General features: G+C 39.3%; 1 protein-coding gene across 4 annotated transcripts in view; it reads left to right on the top strand.

Moving 5' to 3' along the window:
* Positions 1-16,989, top strand: part of ptpdc1a (protein tyrosine phosphatase domain containing 1a) — a 44,886-nt gene that overhangs the window by 8,083 nt on the left and 19,814 nt on the right. For 3 of the 4 annotated variants that reach the window (XM_017439289.3, XM_037975509.1, XM_025002267.2), the window contains one exon: positions 15,586-15,681. In XM_017439289.3, the coding sequence (XP_017294778.1) occupies positions 15,594-15,681 (88 nt within the window). In that variant the 5' untranslated portion in view covers positions 15,586-15,593. Of the gene's footprint in view, positions 1-15,301; positions 15,423-15,585; positions 15,682-16,989 lie in introns of those variants that run through there. The other variant, XM_017439290.3, reaches the window with a different exon arrangement.

Genomic DNA, 16,989 nt, shown 5'->3' with positions numbered 1-16,989 from the left:
GTCTGGGTCTCCCTGCTTAGGCTGCTGCCCCCGCGACCCGACCCCGGATAAGCGGAAGACAATGGATGGATGGATGGATGGATTTTATAGTTAGGGTGTAGGTTAGACTGGGACAGACAGTGAGGACTTTGTTGATGAACTAGGTGATCCGTTGTTTTTGTTTTAGAGAAGGATTACTGAAAACAGAATCACATTTTGTCTGTCTGTAATGGAGAAAGTCTATATTACTTTGTTTGCTCAACTTGTTCTTGTGTTTATGAATATTACTGATTATATTTGCATTCTAAGTTGTCAAAACATTTCATTAATTATGTTTGTGGTTTTTACAGTAAAAAAACTAAGAATTTTCCACTCGGATTTTATGTTTTTGTGTGATTTTAGGTCTGTTGTGTTTATACAGTATGTCAAAAGTAAAAAATGACTTGAAAATCACACTTGGGAGATTGTGCTGAAAAAAAAAGACTCCAAACATGGCAGGTTAAACCACTTTTAGGGTGAAATATGAAGGAAATTTAAAATAGTCCAAAAACGTCCAGTTTTACCCTAGACCCCAGAGAGTTAAGGTCTTCTCCAAAATAGTAGTAGGTCAGCAGAGGCATCTGCATTCCTTGTAGGAGAAGCAGGTGCTCTGCAAAGGGAGAGAAATAGTATCCAGTTGGGACCACATCCTGTCCTCTGAGTTTATACTGATGCCTTCAGGCGGCTGCTTCGAAGACCCACGCAGGAAAACAAACAGATTATTAACTCCTTTATTCCTCCTGCCATCAGACTGCTTAACCTTGTTTGCAGCATGCAGTTTTGAGTTATTCTTGTGGCTCTACCACATAGTGGTTTAAGTATGATTCTAATCCCTGTTGGTTTTCTACTCTACTCTCAATACTGGAATATACCTGCACAATAGCATCTGGAAGGCCTGCAGTCATTCTGGAGAGTGAATCTTTCATAGCCAGGGTCTTCTGCATCAGAACCTCAAGTGTGGGTAGTCCCATAAGGACAGTTGTTGTGACCAATATGGCCGCACACTTTGTTTTTTGACACAAGGGGCAAGCAACTCAAAAACCCAAACAGCAGGAGCAGTCATGTACAAAATGATTTATTAAAACAAAAGGGTCACCTTAATCGTGGCACAATAAGACAGTCCTTTTCTTCTAAAAATCCCAGGTTCCACAATTGTCTTTCAACATCTCCACTCAAATATTGCAGGTCAGGCTCCTCTTATGCTATTTTGGTGGAGGCGATCCCTCTTTAGCGCACCCTCTGGCCAGTTCCACAGCTGGCTCCACGACGCTCCGGCACTGCTCCGCACTTAAGCGTGCCACGCCCCCTCTCCGCCCGATCCAGCTAAAAGAAAGAAGCAGGAAAACGCCAGCATCCCCGCACCAAGACCTCGTCGGAAGGCGTCTTTTACGCAGCTACTCTGCAACCAAAACAGAGACCTACTCACAGGCGCGGGCAGAGATCCACCTCTGCCCTGATCCTTTATATTGGGCCGTCTGCTCACTTCCCGGTGCTCCGTGCCTGGCGTGCGGACTCAGCGCGTCTCTCTCTCCACAGCATGCCTGTCTCAGTCACTTGCCGAACTTAATCTCACCGCCCTTTTCCTAAAGGCTCCCTTATATTCTAGCTCCAATCAGCTTCCACACGTGCAGCTAATTACCGGGCTCCGCGTCCACAGAACTCCCTAACCTAGCGCGCCAAAGACGCCAAAGGAAAAACATACAAAATACATGCAAAAAACTATAGAGCAAAAATAAACACAAAAACAATCTTAAACTTCCCATGTGCAACATCGGCGCCCAAGGAAAAAGCAAACAAAACAACACACATGCAAAAAACTATAAAGCAAAAATAAAAACAAAACAGTCTTAATTCCCCATGTGTAACACAGTCACCTTGTAAAATGTCCAGAGCTGCAGTCAGGGGCTTCATGATGGTGCAGTACTCATGCAGGAACTGGTACTCTCGATCTATGAAGCACTTAACTCCTAGCTTGCTACATAGTGTATTCAGATCACTCATGGGGATTTCTGCAACTCTCTTTACAGCATCAAAAAATGAATTCCACCTTGTGGATGTTGGTACCAGGAGCTTTCTTTTGCTGACTTCTTCCACTGCTTCTGATGCAAGGGTAGATCTGTTGGATTTAGTGCACAACACTGTGCATTTTGCTATGCTGCTCCTATAAACGGCCTTGCTCTCTGCATGGGAAGTTAAATATTTTTCAACATCACTTGTGGAAATTATGTTGATTGTGTGTGAGGCACACCTGTGGTGTGGGGGTAGAGACAGTTGGCCATCACCTTCATTCTCAGCTGAGAGGATTTCAGATTCAAAGAAGTGACATCATCATCATCTGTCCTGGTTGACTCCTCCTCAGTCTCATCATTGGACTGGCTGAAATACTTTAAATGCCTTCACAAAATTGGATCCATTATATGTCACTGTTGCAACTACTTTGTTGAGTAGTCCATATGAAGAGTGAATGTTTTCAATTTCTGCACCAATAACATCGTATGTGTGTCTGCCGCGGATCCTCCTACATGCTAAAGCAGCCTTGTTGCGCTCTAATGTAGATCTATGGATCCAGTGGAGCGTTACTCCCATATAGCTTTTGTTATTTGCATTAGCAGTCCAAATATCCGCAGTAGTTGAAACAAAATTGACATCATTCAGCGAAGCCTTCAGATTTCTCTCCATCTCTGCATATTCTTTTTCCAGATATGCCGAAAAAGCTTCTCTGTGAGGCAGTTTGGAATTAACGGTGGTGGGGATTCTATGTATAATGGCGCGAAATGCTTGCGAGTCAACTGTGCTCAATGGCATAATTTCTTCTACAACATATCGACTGATCAACTGTTATAGCACTCGCTCACTTACTGGTTTCGCACCAAAGTTGAGCTTTTGTTGTTTGAGTGGTGGGGGACCTCCTGTGGCAGCTCTCTGAACTGAAATAAAGTTAAAAAAAAAACGTTTCTGTCACGGAGTACTATCTATCACAGGTGCTGATAACATGACTGAATTGTCTCATAGACCGGACAACACTCCCCGAGACTCATAGAGGAAATAAAAATAAATTAGTAGAGAAAAGGAGTGACACAAAAGTAACGCACAGTGATTTGGGATAAGTAACTTTAATCTAATTACTGGATTTGAAATAGCAACTCGTTAGATTACCCGTTACTGAAAATAGTGGTCCGTGGTCAGTAACACTTTACTGACATCACTGTTGATGACCTTCTCAAGAGAGGCTATGAAGTGAAACTGAACAGGGATACATGTGGACCAAAGGGAAGAACGTGGTACCTACCTCATCATGGGGTTAGACATCCAACAAAAAAAAAAAACTGTGAGTCGTCTCTGACTGTGGAGCAAGCTTTCAAGGAACAGCATTGAACCAACAACTCCTGCAGGGGCCGGCCCTCACAAGCTCTCTAGTGGGTGTTCTCATCAGGTTCCTTCAGGAGCCCATTGCGGTTATGGCTGATGTTGAGGCCATGTTCCACCAGGTCAGAGTCCACAGTGAAGACACAGATCTCCTTAGGTTTCTCTGGTGGCCTGAGAGGAATTATAACCTGGACCAAGGTGCTAGTGCACAATTTCGGTGCAACATCGTCACCAAGTGTTGCTACCTATGCACTTCAGTGGTGTGTAATGGATTTTGCGGATGAGTTTGCTCAGAAGACGGTTGAAACAGTCAATAAACATTTTTACGTAGACGACTATCTTAAATCAGTTTCTGATGAAGATACAGCCATCACGCTATGCGCTGAGTTAAGAGGCATGTTGGCAAAAAGTAGATTTCAACTGATCAAATGGTCAATAACAGCAGGAAGTTGCTCAGTTCAATTCCAAAGGAGGAAAAAGCACAAGGATTTCAAAATCTGGACCTAGATGAAGACCATCTTCCGATGGTAAGGACGTTGGGCATCCAGTGGTGCACTGAATTAGATCAGTTCAGGTTCAAGATCAACCTCAAGGATTGACCACACACTAGGAGAGGTCTGCTTTCCCTACTCAGCTTCTTTGGGGTTTCTCGCTCCAGTAGTTCTTCCAGCAAAAAAAAATTCTACAGGATTTATGTTGACAGAAGGATAGTTGGGATGAAGATCTACCAGATAGTATTGTAAAAATCTGGAAAAATTGAATTTCAAGTCTATTTCTGCTTGAGAAATTTGGAATCAATCGATGTGTCAAGTCAAAGCAGTTTGGTGTCCCAGTCTACGCACAGCTTCATCAATTTGCTGATGCGAGTGAAGATGCCTATGGAACAGCAAGCTACCTGCTGATTCGATCTGAAACTGGTGAAACTCAATGCACCTTGATCATGGCAAAGACCAGGGTCGCACCTTTAAAGTCACCAACCATCCCAGGAATGGAACTAACAGCTGCCACAGTGGCAACAAAGATGGACATGCTTCTAAGAAAGGAGCTGGAGCTGGAGCTAGAGCTTTTTTGGACGGACAGCACAGCTGTGCTGAAATACTTCTATAGTGAAAGCACCAGATTCAAGACTTTTGTCTCCAATAGGATCTCAAACATCTTGGAACACTCTCAGACGTCACAGTGTCTCGAGAGGACAAACTGTGGAAGCATTTTTGAAAAATGAGATTTAGCTGTCTAGACCCAGTTTCTTACTTAACTCGCACAACCAGTGGCCCAAAATTCCAGACCCTGGAATGTTGGATATTGATGACCCCGAGATCAAAAGAACGACTCAAGTGCACATCATTTGGACACAAGAATCAAAGCATTGCATGGATACGTTGATGAGCCATTACTCTTCTTGGACAGCACTGAAGCATGCAATAGCCTGGTTCTTAAAACTAAAAGAGTAAGAAGGAGCTTAGAAGGAGCTTAGAGAACAGAGGAAGGAACTAAAGGCTTCAGGAAATAAAAACAAGATAGACAAGTTCAAGAAGACCTTCAAAGGAAAGAATCTGACATGTGATAACTTGGTTGAAGCCAAAACAGAAATTGTTAAGTATTGTCAAAGGCAAAGTTTCAAGGAAGATTTGGCTATGCTGAAAGAACATCGAAGGGTAAAGAAAAGTAGCTCACTCTTTAAGCTAAATCCAGTGCTAGAAGAGGGAGTTATTAAAGTTGGTGGAAGGTTGAACTGCACAGCAATGCCTGATGACTCCAGGCAGAAAGTTATACTGCCTAAGGAATCACATGTCACAAGGCTTGTGTTGAGACATATTGACAACATTACAGCTCACGCAGGAAGGAATCACATGTTGGTTAAGCTGAGGCAAAGATTTTGGATCCCTGGAGCCAGCGGAGCCATCAGAAGATTTCTGTTCAAATGCATTGTCTGTAAAAGACTACATGGAACCACTGGCGAGCAACCTATGGCAGATCTACCTACCTGCCGGATCCTACCTGATGATTCTCCAATTACCAGAGTCGGCGTTTATTATTTTGGCCCTTTCCTGGTAAAAAGGGCTAGAAGTCAGGTGAAGAGATACAGTGTTATGTTTACATATCTTGCTGTAAGAGCTGTGCATCTCAAGATTGCCTCTTCACTTGACACTGATGCATGTCTGAACGCAATCAGAAGATTTGTTGCCAGAAGAGGACAGGTCAGAGAAATGTATTCAGATAATGGAACCAACTTCAAGTCAGCTGACAGTGAAATGAAAAGAGCAATTAAGGAATGGAACACAAGCAAGATTGAAAGGCACTTGCAACAGAAAGGTGTTCAGTGGCATTTCAATCCACCAACAGGTTCACACCATGGAGGAAGCTGGGAGCGTCTAATCCGTTCAGTTAAGAAAATCCTGAACATCACAGTTAAGGAGCAGGTTTTGGATGAAGTGAGTCTACACACCTTGTTTTGTGAAGCACAAGCAATTATAAACAGCAGGCCCATTACAAAAGTGTCATCAGACCTTTATGACCTAGAGGCCCTAACCCCCAATCATTTATTGTTGCTTAGGGTCAAACCTGAGTTACCACCAGGGGTATTTCAGAAGGATGATCAGTACGCAAATCGCCGCTGGAGACAGGTGCAATACCTCACAGATATCTTCTGGAAACGCTGGTGACGTTGTGGGGCGCTTACTTCTTGTGTAGTTGGTCAGCGCCATCTTTGAAGGCCACAGACTAAAACAAACAGTATTCCGGTGTTAGCGCTGTATTCTCCTGCTTAATGCTGAAAAGCAGCTCAAAACAAAGGGGACTATCTCGCGACAAACTTCTCCCAGATGCCTAAAATCAGTACATAAAAAGAAAGCTAAAATTGGAAAATTCAGAATTCAAATTTCAGTCAAGTTAAATGACAGAGTAAACACAAAATGTAACTTGTGTTAAAATGTATTTATTGAATTTGCAGTACAAATAAATGCATGTTTTTAGCTTATTTGGCACATATTAAGTCTTTTCATCATATTCTAGTGTTTTTCATCCATGGTCCTCATGCCACGATGCCCTGCATGTTTTAGATGTTTTCCTGCTTGAGCACTCATGTAATCATCAGAATCAGGAATGTTAAAGCAGGGAACATTTCCAACATGCTGGGTAGTGTGTCTTGAAGACCAGGGTGGGAAAACACTTGTTGAGATAACCTGTGATCATGCCATTGCTGTACTCCAACCTTTCACAGAAAACACTAATAATGGGATGTCTTCTGCATTCGTGAAACTTTACTGCTTCTTACTGGTGCTGTGCTGTTCAGAGTAGTGGGAAGTTAATCAGAAGCTATATAAGCCCCCATCCCTTTACTCATTTGGAATGCACAAGTTGCTACTATCACAGTGTTATTGGGAACAAGGCTGAGGTCCTGCATGGGAGCATCTGGAGGTGTAGAATAAAATATCAGGGATGAAGCGGATGGTAAAATACAAAAGCTCCCTTTGGGTTTGCATGGGACACCTCAGACTCACTGCAATTTTTATTTTAAAGCTGAGATGAGAATCTGATGCAAATAGACTTTATTCTACAGATTTTAAAGTACATGAAATACCAAATCAAGAGATGTAGAACTTCAAACTTAAAGTTATTCTCATATTTCAGCATCCACCCTGATGGTCCACAGAGTGGACCCAAACACAAAGAACTGTAGCATCCTACATCTAGTACCAACTGTTTCACAAACTATGAATCTAAATATTTTAATATGAAAGTAAGTAGTTGGGCATAACTCTGATCATTAGATGAAAATGATACGATACTTGGTACTAGTGCTGGGCGATATAACAATACATATTGTGGGGACGATAGAAAAGTGTCTATCGTGATATATTTTCTTCTATCGTCTCTATCGTTTCTATCGTTTCTATCATAATTGTATCAATGATTCATGTAAATATTTCACAACGTAGGCTACGATGAATTTTTTAGTGTTGTCACTTTGCATAAATTTATTTTATATAAGTGATAAATAATAAGAAAAAATAACTATTTTGCGAAGAACCTCCGTTTTGCGACATGACGCTGCTTTACGTGTGGGTTTGCAATATGCTTTACGGCAGCAGCTTTCTGTGCGGCGTGGTGTTTTCACCATAAGTGCTGAAAGATGGAGACGCATGAAGTATCAAACTCGGGGTTGCAACAAGTAGAGACAGCTAGCAGGCAGCCCAAGAAGAAAGACTTTTACCAAAACGAGGGGGGTACGTCTGTGATTTGGTTCAAGAAGTCCGACATGGAGCAGAAAAAGGTAATATGCTAACTCTGCTAATGCTAACGCTGCTATTAGACTGTTTTCTCATCTGACGCCAACACAACAAACCTCTTCTATCACTTAAAGAAGAACCACGAAAAAGAATATTTAACAATCCAAAAAGTGCGAGGTCAAGCAAGTTGTAAAAGAGCCAGGGAAAGTTGCGAAAAGTGAAACTAAAGCCGGCCGAAGATAATGGAGTCTGTTGTCATTTGATACTGTTACGTCGTAACAGGTACATATATATTGCTGCACTAAAATGCAGCAGATCTCATTTGTGAAAGTTCAGTTAAACGTCACTTCGAAATAAAGCTTGAAAAAGGTAAGATATTAGATTTTTTCATATTTTTCAGAGAATAACTGACAACATACGTAATTGGGATATATCGTGATATAAATCGTTATCGTGATATAAAATTATCCATATTGTGATATAGAATTTTTTCCATATCGCCCAGCACTACTTGGTACATATAGGTGGAGTATGTATACCTTTGATGCCTGGTGATGCAGATACTAAGCCATGGTGCTTTGAGGCCAATTAGCAAGAAATGTAGGAATTTTCACAGCCAAATTTTTTTTTTTTAATAAAGAGCTCCAAACCATTTCTACATTATAAAAAAATCAAAGACTAAAAAAATGTTTAATTTATTTATTTAATTGGATTGCTTTCATATTTTTCTGGATCAAAAAGGACTTGATAATAGTTGAAGTTTACAGGCAAAGGATGTGTAGCAGCCTGGTAGACTAGGACACTGGTGAAAAGCTTCAACCTTCTCTCTGCAAAACACAAGCAAAGAAATATCTGAATGTTAGCAATACAGACACAGAAAATGTTGAGACAGATGATGTGATGTTCATTTATAAACTCATCTAAAGCTAAAGCATTAACGAAACCCCAATTAGTACAATTAGCTGAGGGAGTAGATCAGCTCCAGTTCAGAAGTGATTGCCACCAGGAGAAGGTTGATTAAACTGTCTCACAACAACTGGAAATCACTGTTAAAAAAATTGAATGGATCTGTATGCAGCTTTAAAAATACATTTGTTTTTCAAAACAGCAGACATTACCAGAAACAGAAAAGCTGCTGGATCCAACAAAGCCTGGAGATGAGGCTGAAGGAGAATTAATGACTGACAGACACCAAGTCCTGTAATTTCTCCATATCTTAAAAACAAAGGGGAAAATGTATATCGATAAATTAATAATTATGCATTAATTTCATTAAACAAAATTCCAGCATTTCTTTCCACCTGAAAATAAATAATATACATGCTAAAATAATATTAAAAGCCCCTAGAATTCCCTGAAAAATATATAATCAGATATTAAATACATCTGGCAAGCTGATTACCAATGTGACACTAATTAGCCAATCAGTTACCTTTAATTTAAGCACAGCTCAGCACATTTAACAATAACTTACATTGATAATACGCAATTCAGTTTGAGTTAGCTTTATTTTAAAATAAGGAGGTCTCCATGTATCTGTAAAATATCTGGTTGGAGGTTAAACTGTGTCCTACTGACTGACACATTTTCTTCAATAAGTTTTGACTGAAATAGAAGTTACTACACAGAAGACTGGGAATCAGCTTTTGTTGTCTTTTAGACAATCAGATGTCAAAAATTAAATTTTCATAATATTTTAATTGCTCTATAAAACATTTATTTGTATGAAGACAAAATGCTCATATGCAGCTTTAATCAGTTGGTTTGATCTGGGATAGAAAAAACTAAGCAGCCTAGAAACAGACCACAGCTTCACTGAAACTTAGCTTTGAGTCAGTTTGTAGCTCCTGATGCGACAGGATCAGATTATAAACCAGCAACAGCTGAAATTTCCCAACAGAAACCTAAACACAGATTCTCTTCTTTCATTAAATAGATGGAGGTCACTGTTCTGTGTGAACGCAGTAATACACAGCACCAGTTCAATCACAAAGCTACACTGATGCTAGCAAGCCGTATTGTTTATGCTAATAGCTTTATATCATTTTACAGTAAACTACTGAACACTCTCTGCTGCTAAATAAACACTTCTGAAAATGGTATAGATTTATCTTGATTCTAGAGAACAGCTAAACTCACCTTAAGGATGGCTTGAATCAGTCATGCTATAGCTAATTAGCATCAGCTGGGCAGCAGCACACCGACCCTGCAAGGATAAGCGGTTTAGATGATGAAGGGATGGATGGAATACAACTTATTGACTTATAACTGCTGTTGGATTTAACCCCAATTACTGGAAAAAAAACACAAAAAAGGCAGGTGACTTCTGCTATCACGATGCTGCTGCTATCTTGTGATTACATTCTATAATTAGCTACAGGCTGACCCCCTAACACTGTTTGCATGGAGCAGAAACCGGAAATAGTGTTTCTCTGCTTCACCTGTGCTGGTGTAAGGGCGATGTGATGATAAATGAATAAACTCATATAAACTAAGGCAAAATTAAACAGTTGTGTGAAATAAACTGCATTTACTCGCCATGAAAATTGTACTTACTTTAGAGTTTTGTTGGTGCTGATCCATTTTGCGGGATAACTTGGACAGAACTACCGCTTCCAATCAGTGTGCTTGGTATGCAGCCGCACCAGCACACCCACTAGAAGGAAACAAACGCACCCCAGAGGAGTCTCCCCCCCTCCCAGAGGAACACTGTCTTTCTAGGCGAAGGTGCTCAGATCCGCGAGAGAGCAAGCACAGATCCGATCCGTGAAAGAGAGAGAAGTTTTGCGCGCGAGGAGGACATCTTAGCTCGAACATAAAGATTTGAGAGAGAAAAGAGAATATTTGAAAAAGAGCAGAAGTTTTGAGTGCAAGCGTTAAAAGTTTTGAAAGCAAGAGATTAAATCCTGCTTGCAAATCGAATATGTGCGCTCTTGACTAATGGCAGAATTCTCCTCCCATATGACTGTATCGTTTTATTTTTTTCAAGTAAACGATTGAACATAATTAAGAGGATCCAGTTTTTCATTTTTCCGGTCATGATGTGGAAGGAAGGGGAAATACGGCGAGCGCCAAGCTTATGGTTGCATTAATTAGGAACCTACACATGTGTTACATATTTCTATTGTCTTATAGGTAGACCGAGGTGAGTTTTTCTTTGGCTCATGCAGATCTTTAGAAATCAGGCCAGCTGAAGGCTGATATCAGTTTTTTTTTTTCATTTAGCAAAGTATGCCAAAAATTGCTACATAAACATATATTTAACAATCCTTAGAGGACCTTTTATAACATATGAAAGAGAAATATAACTTTAAAAAGCTGAATTGTGGGCTACAGGAAGCTGGTTGGAGCATCTGCTGCTGCTTTATTTTCCTACTTGTAATCAGTTAAGTCTGCACAGGCATGGCCAATTTTTCAATAGTGGCCAATTAATCAAAAAGGATTTTTTCCAATTAACTGGTCTATGTCTATATTGTCTGGAGCACAAAGTCAGAGTGGTCTGGAGCACAAAGTCAGAGTGGTCTGCGATGGTCAGGAATCATCTTGGCACATTACCACTGCCTTGTGGTAGTCTTAGCAGTGTGTTACTGGTGGTGGAGGACAGCTGCTGATGATAACAGTCACAATAATTCTTCACATTCTTTGATTTTAAATCCTGTTCACACAGAAGCAGTTTTTTTTAAATACACAAATGTTTCTTTTTTATTGTTTCAGCCTTTTGTTCAGATGGAAACTTCTTTTTAGGAGCCCCTAAATGTTAATTTTTAATAATTGGTCCAGAGTGAGAAAATCTTGAACACCACCCTTGTTTTTGTGTGGACTGCCTGAACATAACCTTTTGTCTATGTCGTCATAGTCACACCTTCTGCCTAACCTACAACCCCAAGAGTGACAGACGTAACAACAACAACGACAGAGTACCATCTTGTTTGTCCTGCAGACACCAGCTACTCAACTAAAGCAGAACCTGTAAAGCTTCAATGAACAAAGAAGGCTGATGAACAATAACAGCCTTAAACAGAGCAGACAAAAAAAAAACATACAAAATAATAGAATAGTATAGAATAAGCCATTATTTGTCCCTCAGTAGGGAAACGCTAGCGTATCCTTAAAAATGGCCTTAAAAGTGTCCATTATGTCCACATATTTGAACTTCTTTGGTCTTGAAGTTTATTGTGACACAAAGTAGAAGTTCCACTTTATTATCAGGCCACAAAAAAAAGGACTCGTTTTCACCATCCTCGTCTTTTTTTGTTGCTGTTGTATTTACAGTTCGTGTAAGCTTCGTGTCTTATTTCCTGTTTCTTGAAACGTTTTCTGTAGTTGAAATGTTATTATAAATATTAGTAAAACCTTGTAGAGGAGTTAGCTTGGGCTAAGATACTAAATTAAAGTGGTTTTCCAGCCTCACAGAGGGGTTTTTGCTTTGCCAGAGAAAACTGTCAGGTTGCTGCACAGGATGTGTGTTCTGCTGATTTGCTTGTTGTTTGATCAGAGTCCCTGCAGACACATTATAGTAAATTAAAGATGGTGTGAGAAACACCATCTCATGGGCCATATTTCTTTATTAGCACTCAGTGGAAATGATCTCACATCCCACACTCATTACCATCAGGACAGAAAACTCTCAGCTTTCACAGCATCTCTACCACATCCTCCAGTTCACGGGCTCCCAGTGGACACTGGATGGATCCACAACTCTGTGCAGTATTCTGTATAACATGTTCTTCTTTAACAGATGAAGAGATTTCTCTGTATTTAAGACCTGATTCTGATTCCCTGTTTGTTTTAGTAGGCTTCTTTCTGCCTGTAATGTCGGAAACACATCAGCCTGTATTATACTAGTCTTTGTTGTTACCAGAGTTTGTAAAGGGAAGTGTGGGTTACAGTGTAAAAAAGTGGAAAAACCCCACAGGCTCTAACCTTACATTGTCCATTATTCATAGACTTTGGAAACGTTACTCTGAACAGAAGTGATGATGTAAGGCTGAAAAAGATGCCTCTCACTAACAACTTCTCACCTCTTAAAAAAAAAGCTCTATAATTAAGGGCCTAGCATTTCTTAAAGGAATGGATATCACCCTCTACCTTTCATGGCAGAATTTAAGGCTGAGAACATCTTAAAGTAAGAAAAACTGTTACAGCTGTTTTGGTCAAACCTTGAAAATAATGGTATGTTTGGTCTGTGATGTTGTGAGATGTGACTCTCAGCTCCAACCACATCACAGTTTTGATTAATATCTATAAAACTGACAGAGTTATAACCATTTTTATGCTGGTTGATGTTAATTAGATATGGTAGTCATTTAGATATAGATTGACTCTATAAGTAAATCAGGTGTATATGTACAGCCACTCATTACTTCTGAAAATTTGAAGAAAATCTGTCTAGTGGTTCATAAGACATTTTGCTAACAGACAGATTTGGCTCTAAACAGTTAATAGTAAAGTTTTAAACAAAGACCTTGTGTCATCTGTTAGCACTCAGTTCATGTGTCAGGGATCAGTCTCAGCTACTACCACACTAGGATGTAGTTCAGTATCTGTAAAATTAACTGAGTTATAGCAACTTTTGTGTTTTTACAGTTGACTGTGGCGACCATCTTGAATTGGATTGTCTCCAAAGTCAATCAGTGGTAGATGTACATCCAAAGATTACTTTCTGTAAGTTTCATTAAAGTTTATCTAAGGGTTCTTGAGATACTTTAGTAACAGGCAAACACATGCACACACAAATAGACAGGGGCAAAAACATTAATACCTGCCTTCACCTTTAGATGGCAGGCGATAATATCAATCAAAGAATAAGTCAAGGTCAAATTTTCTTTATTATTTTCATGTTTCCACATGGAAACTAAATTAGTTCTTAGGACAAGTGGCATCCAAAAAAGAATAGTTTAAGACATCTAACAAATAAGTAAAAAAACAAATAAAATATCATGGTATGGTATGTAGATGTAGTATGTAGTCAGATTACTATATACAGTAGTAAAACTGAGCAGTATTTAAAAAAAAAAACAGTAGAGCAGTAAGGTTGCCACTGTAATTTTGATTACTCTGTCGACAAAGTTTTTAAATATTTAAATATTATAAATGACAGATTTTCCTCCAAAAAGCAAAATCCACAATTTTATTTTTGTTAATTTTATGTTTAACCTTCTACATATAAGTATAGCGTTATTTTGTGGTTGGGGTGTACCCTGTAATACTGTAAATACTGGGCATTTTGAATTTACCACAAAATAAAATGTAAACAAAGACTTGCAAATTAGAGTACAAAATTTAGGTTTAAAGTTCCAAATCCAGCATGGTAGAATAAACAAACTGAAGCTGTGATTATTTCTTCATATACAAATTAAATGTTTGAATATTATGCTTGTTGTAAGGATATTATTGGTAAAAAAAACTGTATCAAACTATGCAGAGAAATCCTTCCTACTGACTGTATTTACATGGAAAGCAACAGCTAAAGTTCAGGAGTTGATCAGAAAGTTGGCATGTAATGTGCAACATGCCTGCTGAGCTGTGTAGGAGCAGACTTTCTTTTGTGCATCACTAGTGATGTCAGGCCTATTAGAGTGTCACATTGTGAGAGACATTTGGTCTGAGGTGAATGTGGTCTTCTGAATAATTGATTTGTGTGCCATCAGCCTTGTGAAAGAGGACTGATTCAACTGATCTCTTTGTGGCTGCAAATCAGAGCTTATTGATGCAAGATTTCAGCTAAGAGTGATCAGGGCTTAGTGTGATTTCTAATTTATTTTAAATAACACTTAGCGTCTGTCCACCACGTGCCATAGCTATGTATTCAAAGAGTTATTAGCACCTCTACGTCCTCAGATCCATATCCAGATACATTCTGAGCCTTCAGACATAAACTGAATCTGCCAGGACTGGCCTGAGTCCTGAGAGAGGCTTTATGTTATTGAAGAGATGCTGCAGTGTATCAAGGTAATGATAGATGATCTACAAGCTGAAACTATTACCAAGCTTGAGTTGACAATATCAGTTGGCTAACGAGCATAGCAACTAGTAGACTAGCATGCAAGCTAATATGGCGAAGCTCTCTGTGGCAGTAGACACATCGAGCAAGAAATGTGAAGACTTTGAGGTGTGCTCCTGGGCCTACTGGTGGGAACATAAGGTCCTCCAGTACAGAGTTTATGGCCGAGCTTTCAAAGAATTTATTGGGGCTTGGGGCTTGAGGTTTGTTATTAAAATATTTCATGAACGACTGGATAGATTTTAATGAAACATTCAAAAAGTGATTATTGGCTGTACATCTACAACTGATTAAGTTTTGGAGTCAATCATATTCAAGGTAGCCACAACAGCTAATTGATCTTAGCCTAAGCAAAAAAGACTAACTCTGTGTATTTTATAGCTTTTGAGCCTCAATTTGGTGTGGTAGTAGCTGAGAGTCAATCACAACATATACTTCAAGTGCTGACATATCACGCAAGATATTGCATAATCTTATTTTGAAGGTTTGACCAAAACATACAACTATATTTCTTAACATAGGACGGTGTTAGTTTAACACTCAGGCTTGAAAGGCGGTGAGCGACATGCATTCCTTCATGGAATTATATATATTAGGTTTTTGTTATTAGGTTCAGCTGTAGGCAGGAATAAAGTCTTTGACTGGTCACTGACTAAAGGTTTTCTGTTGGTTCATCATGCGACAGGTCCAGGTCCAGCTGTTATCCCCTCATCACAAATACCTGCTTCTTAAGGCTCTGTGATCCAAATGACACATGAGCTGCTGGCATAGCAGCTCAGTTTGCACATTTCCTTCCCTCCCCTGAGGTACCTTGCCAAGCAACACTGTTCCCACCCATGTCTCATTTGTGGTCACACTCTGTGACTGTTTGTATCCTCAGCACAACCAAAGCCTCAGCCATTACACTGTTTGGTTGTTGTTGTTTTTTTACTGTCTGTCTTTGTCACAATGTTTCTTCTCACTTTTCAGTCCCTGCCATGGCAGCTGGTGTCACCATACTAACAGACCTTCCCTACACTATGAGTGGTTCCCAGAGAAGACAGATCAGTGCAGAAATGGAGACAGGTAAGAGAGCTCTACAACATAAAAGCAACACAGGTCTGCCCTGCTCTGCTTTTTGTGTAGCACGGAGACTAAATAGCACAGTAAACTTGATAAATGCAGCGATGCTAGGCTGCCTTTTTTATGAAGATAAATTTGAAAATTATTGATGGTCATTCAAAGTTTCTGTACTGCTTACACATTAATCTATTAATCTCAGTTCAGATACATAAAGCTAATATGTTGTAAAATGGATGTTATATTGTTTATTTGGCTTCAGCTAAAGTGTTTGTAGGTGTCTATCTTTGAGTATTTCTGCTATCAGGAAAATGTCAGTGAGTTTGGTGTTGGCATGGGCTGGTTTTAAGGTACCATGGTTTTCAAAAGTCTCTGTGTCAAAGCCACTAACGGTTTCCATCAGACTACCCCTATTGTTTCAATGCCTAGAAATAAGATAATAAAAACATGGCTACTGTACAGGCCTGAAAAATAGGACAATTCCTCCAAACGTTTATGCTTGTTTAAAAAAGACTTTGGTTGCGTGTACATTTTAATTGACAGATAATTCCTTAAGTCATGGTTTGTCTACTAAAGGAGTGATGTCCATCTCTCTTTTTAAGACAACGCTGTTTGGAAAACCTTTTTCTTTCTTTTTTTTTGCCCTTTATTTTACCAGGAAGAACCCATTGGAAGAAATCACCTCTTTTTTCAGGGAGTCCTGGTCAAGATGGCAGCATAAATACAAATCAAGAACTATCATATAAACAACACAGTACAAAAAGACATCAGTAAATGACTCATTAACATACATCTATAAATTGAAAAAAGTAAAGCACTGGTTAAAACAAAAAAAATATATCAGAAAACTATACTAGGTAAGAGCAATATATTCCACTACCTGGTAAAACCAAGAGAAACAACTACAAGTTTGTTTTAGTGCAGTTTTAAAAATTCCTTTCAATTGTGGAGCACAGAAGGAAAGAGCGAGATGTTTTTTGAAGAGGACTTTATATAATAACTGTTAGTTTATTCTAGTACTGGGCGATATAACGATACATATCGTGGGGACAATAGAAAAGTGTCTATCGTGATATATTTTCTTCTATCGTCTCTATAGTTTCTTTCGTTTCTATCATAATTGTATCGATGATTCATGTAAATATTTCATAACGTAGGCTACGACGAATTTATTAGTGTTGTCACTTTGCATAAATTCAGTTTATATAAGTGATAAATAATAAGAAAAAATAACTATTTTGCGAAGAACCTCCGTTTTGCGACATGACGCTGCTTTACGTGTGGGTTTGCGACATGACGCTGCTTTACGGCAGC

Source organism: Kryptolebias marmoratus, linkage group LG4 (assembly GCF_001649575.2).
Source record: "Kryptolebias marmoratus isolate JLee-2015 linkage group LG4, ASM164957v2, whole genome shotgun sequence".
NCBI lineage: Eukaryota > Metazoa > Chordata > Actinopteri > Cyprinodontiformes > Rivulidae > Kryptolebias > Kryptolebias marmoratus.
The sequence above is the reverse complement of the archived record's forward strand: the minus strand, read 5'-3'. Positions and strand labels throughout refer to the sequence as shown.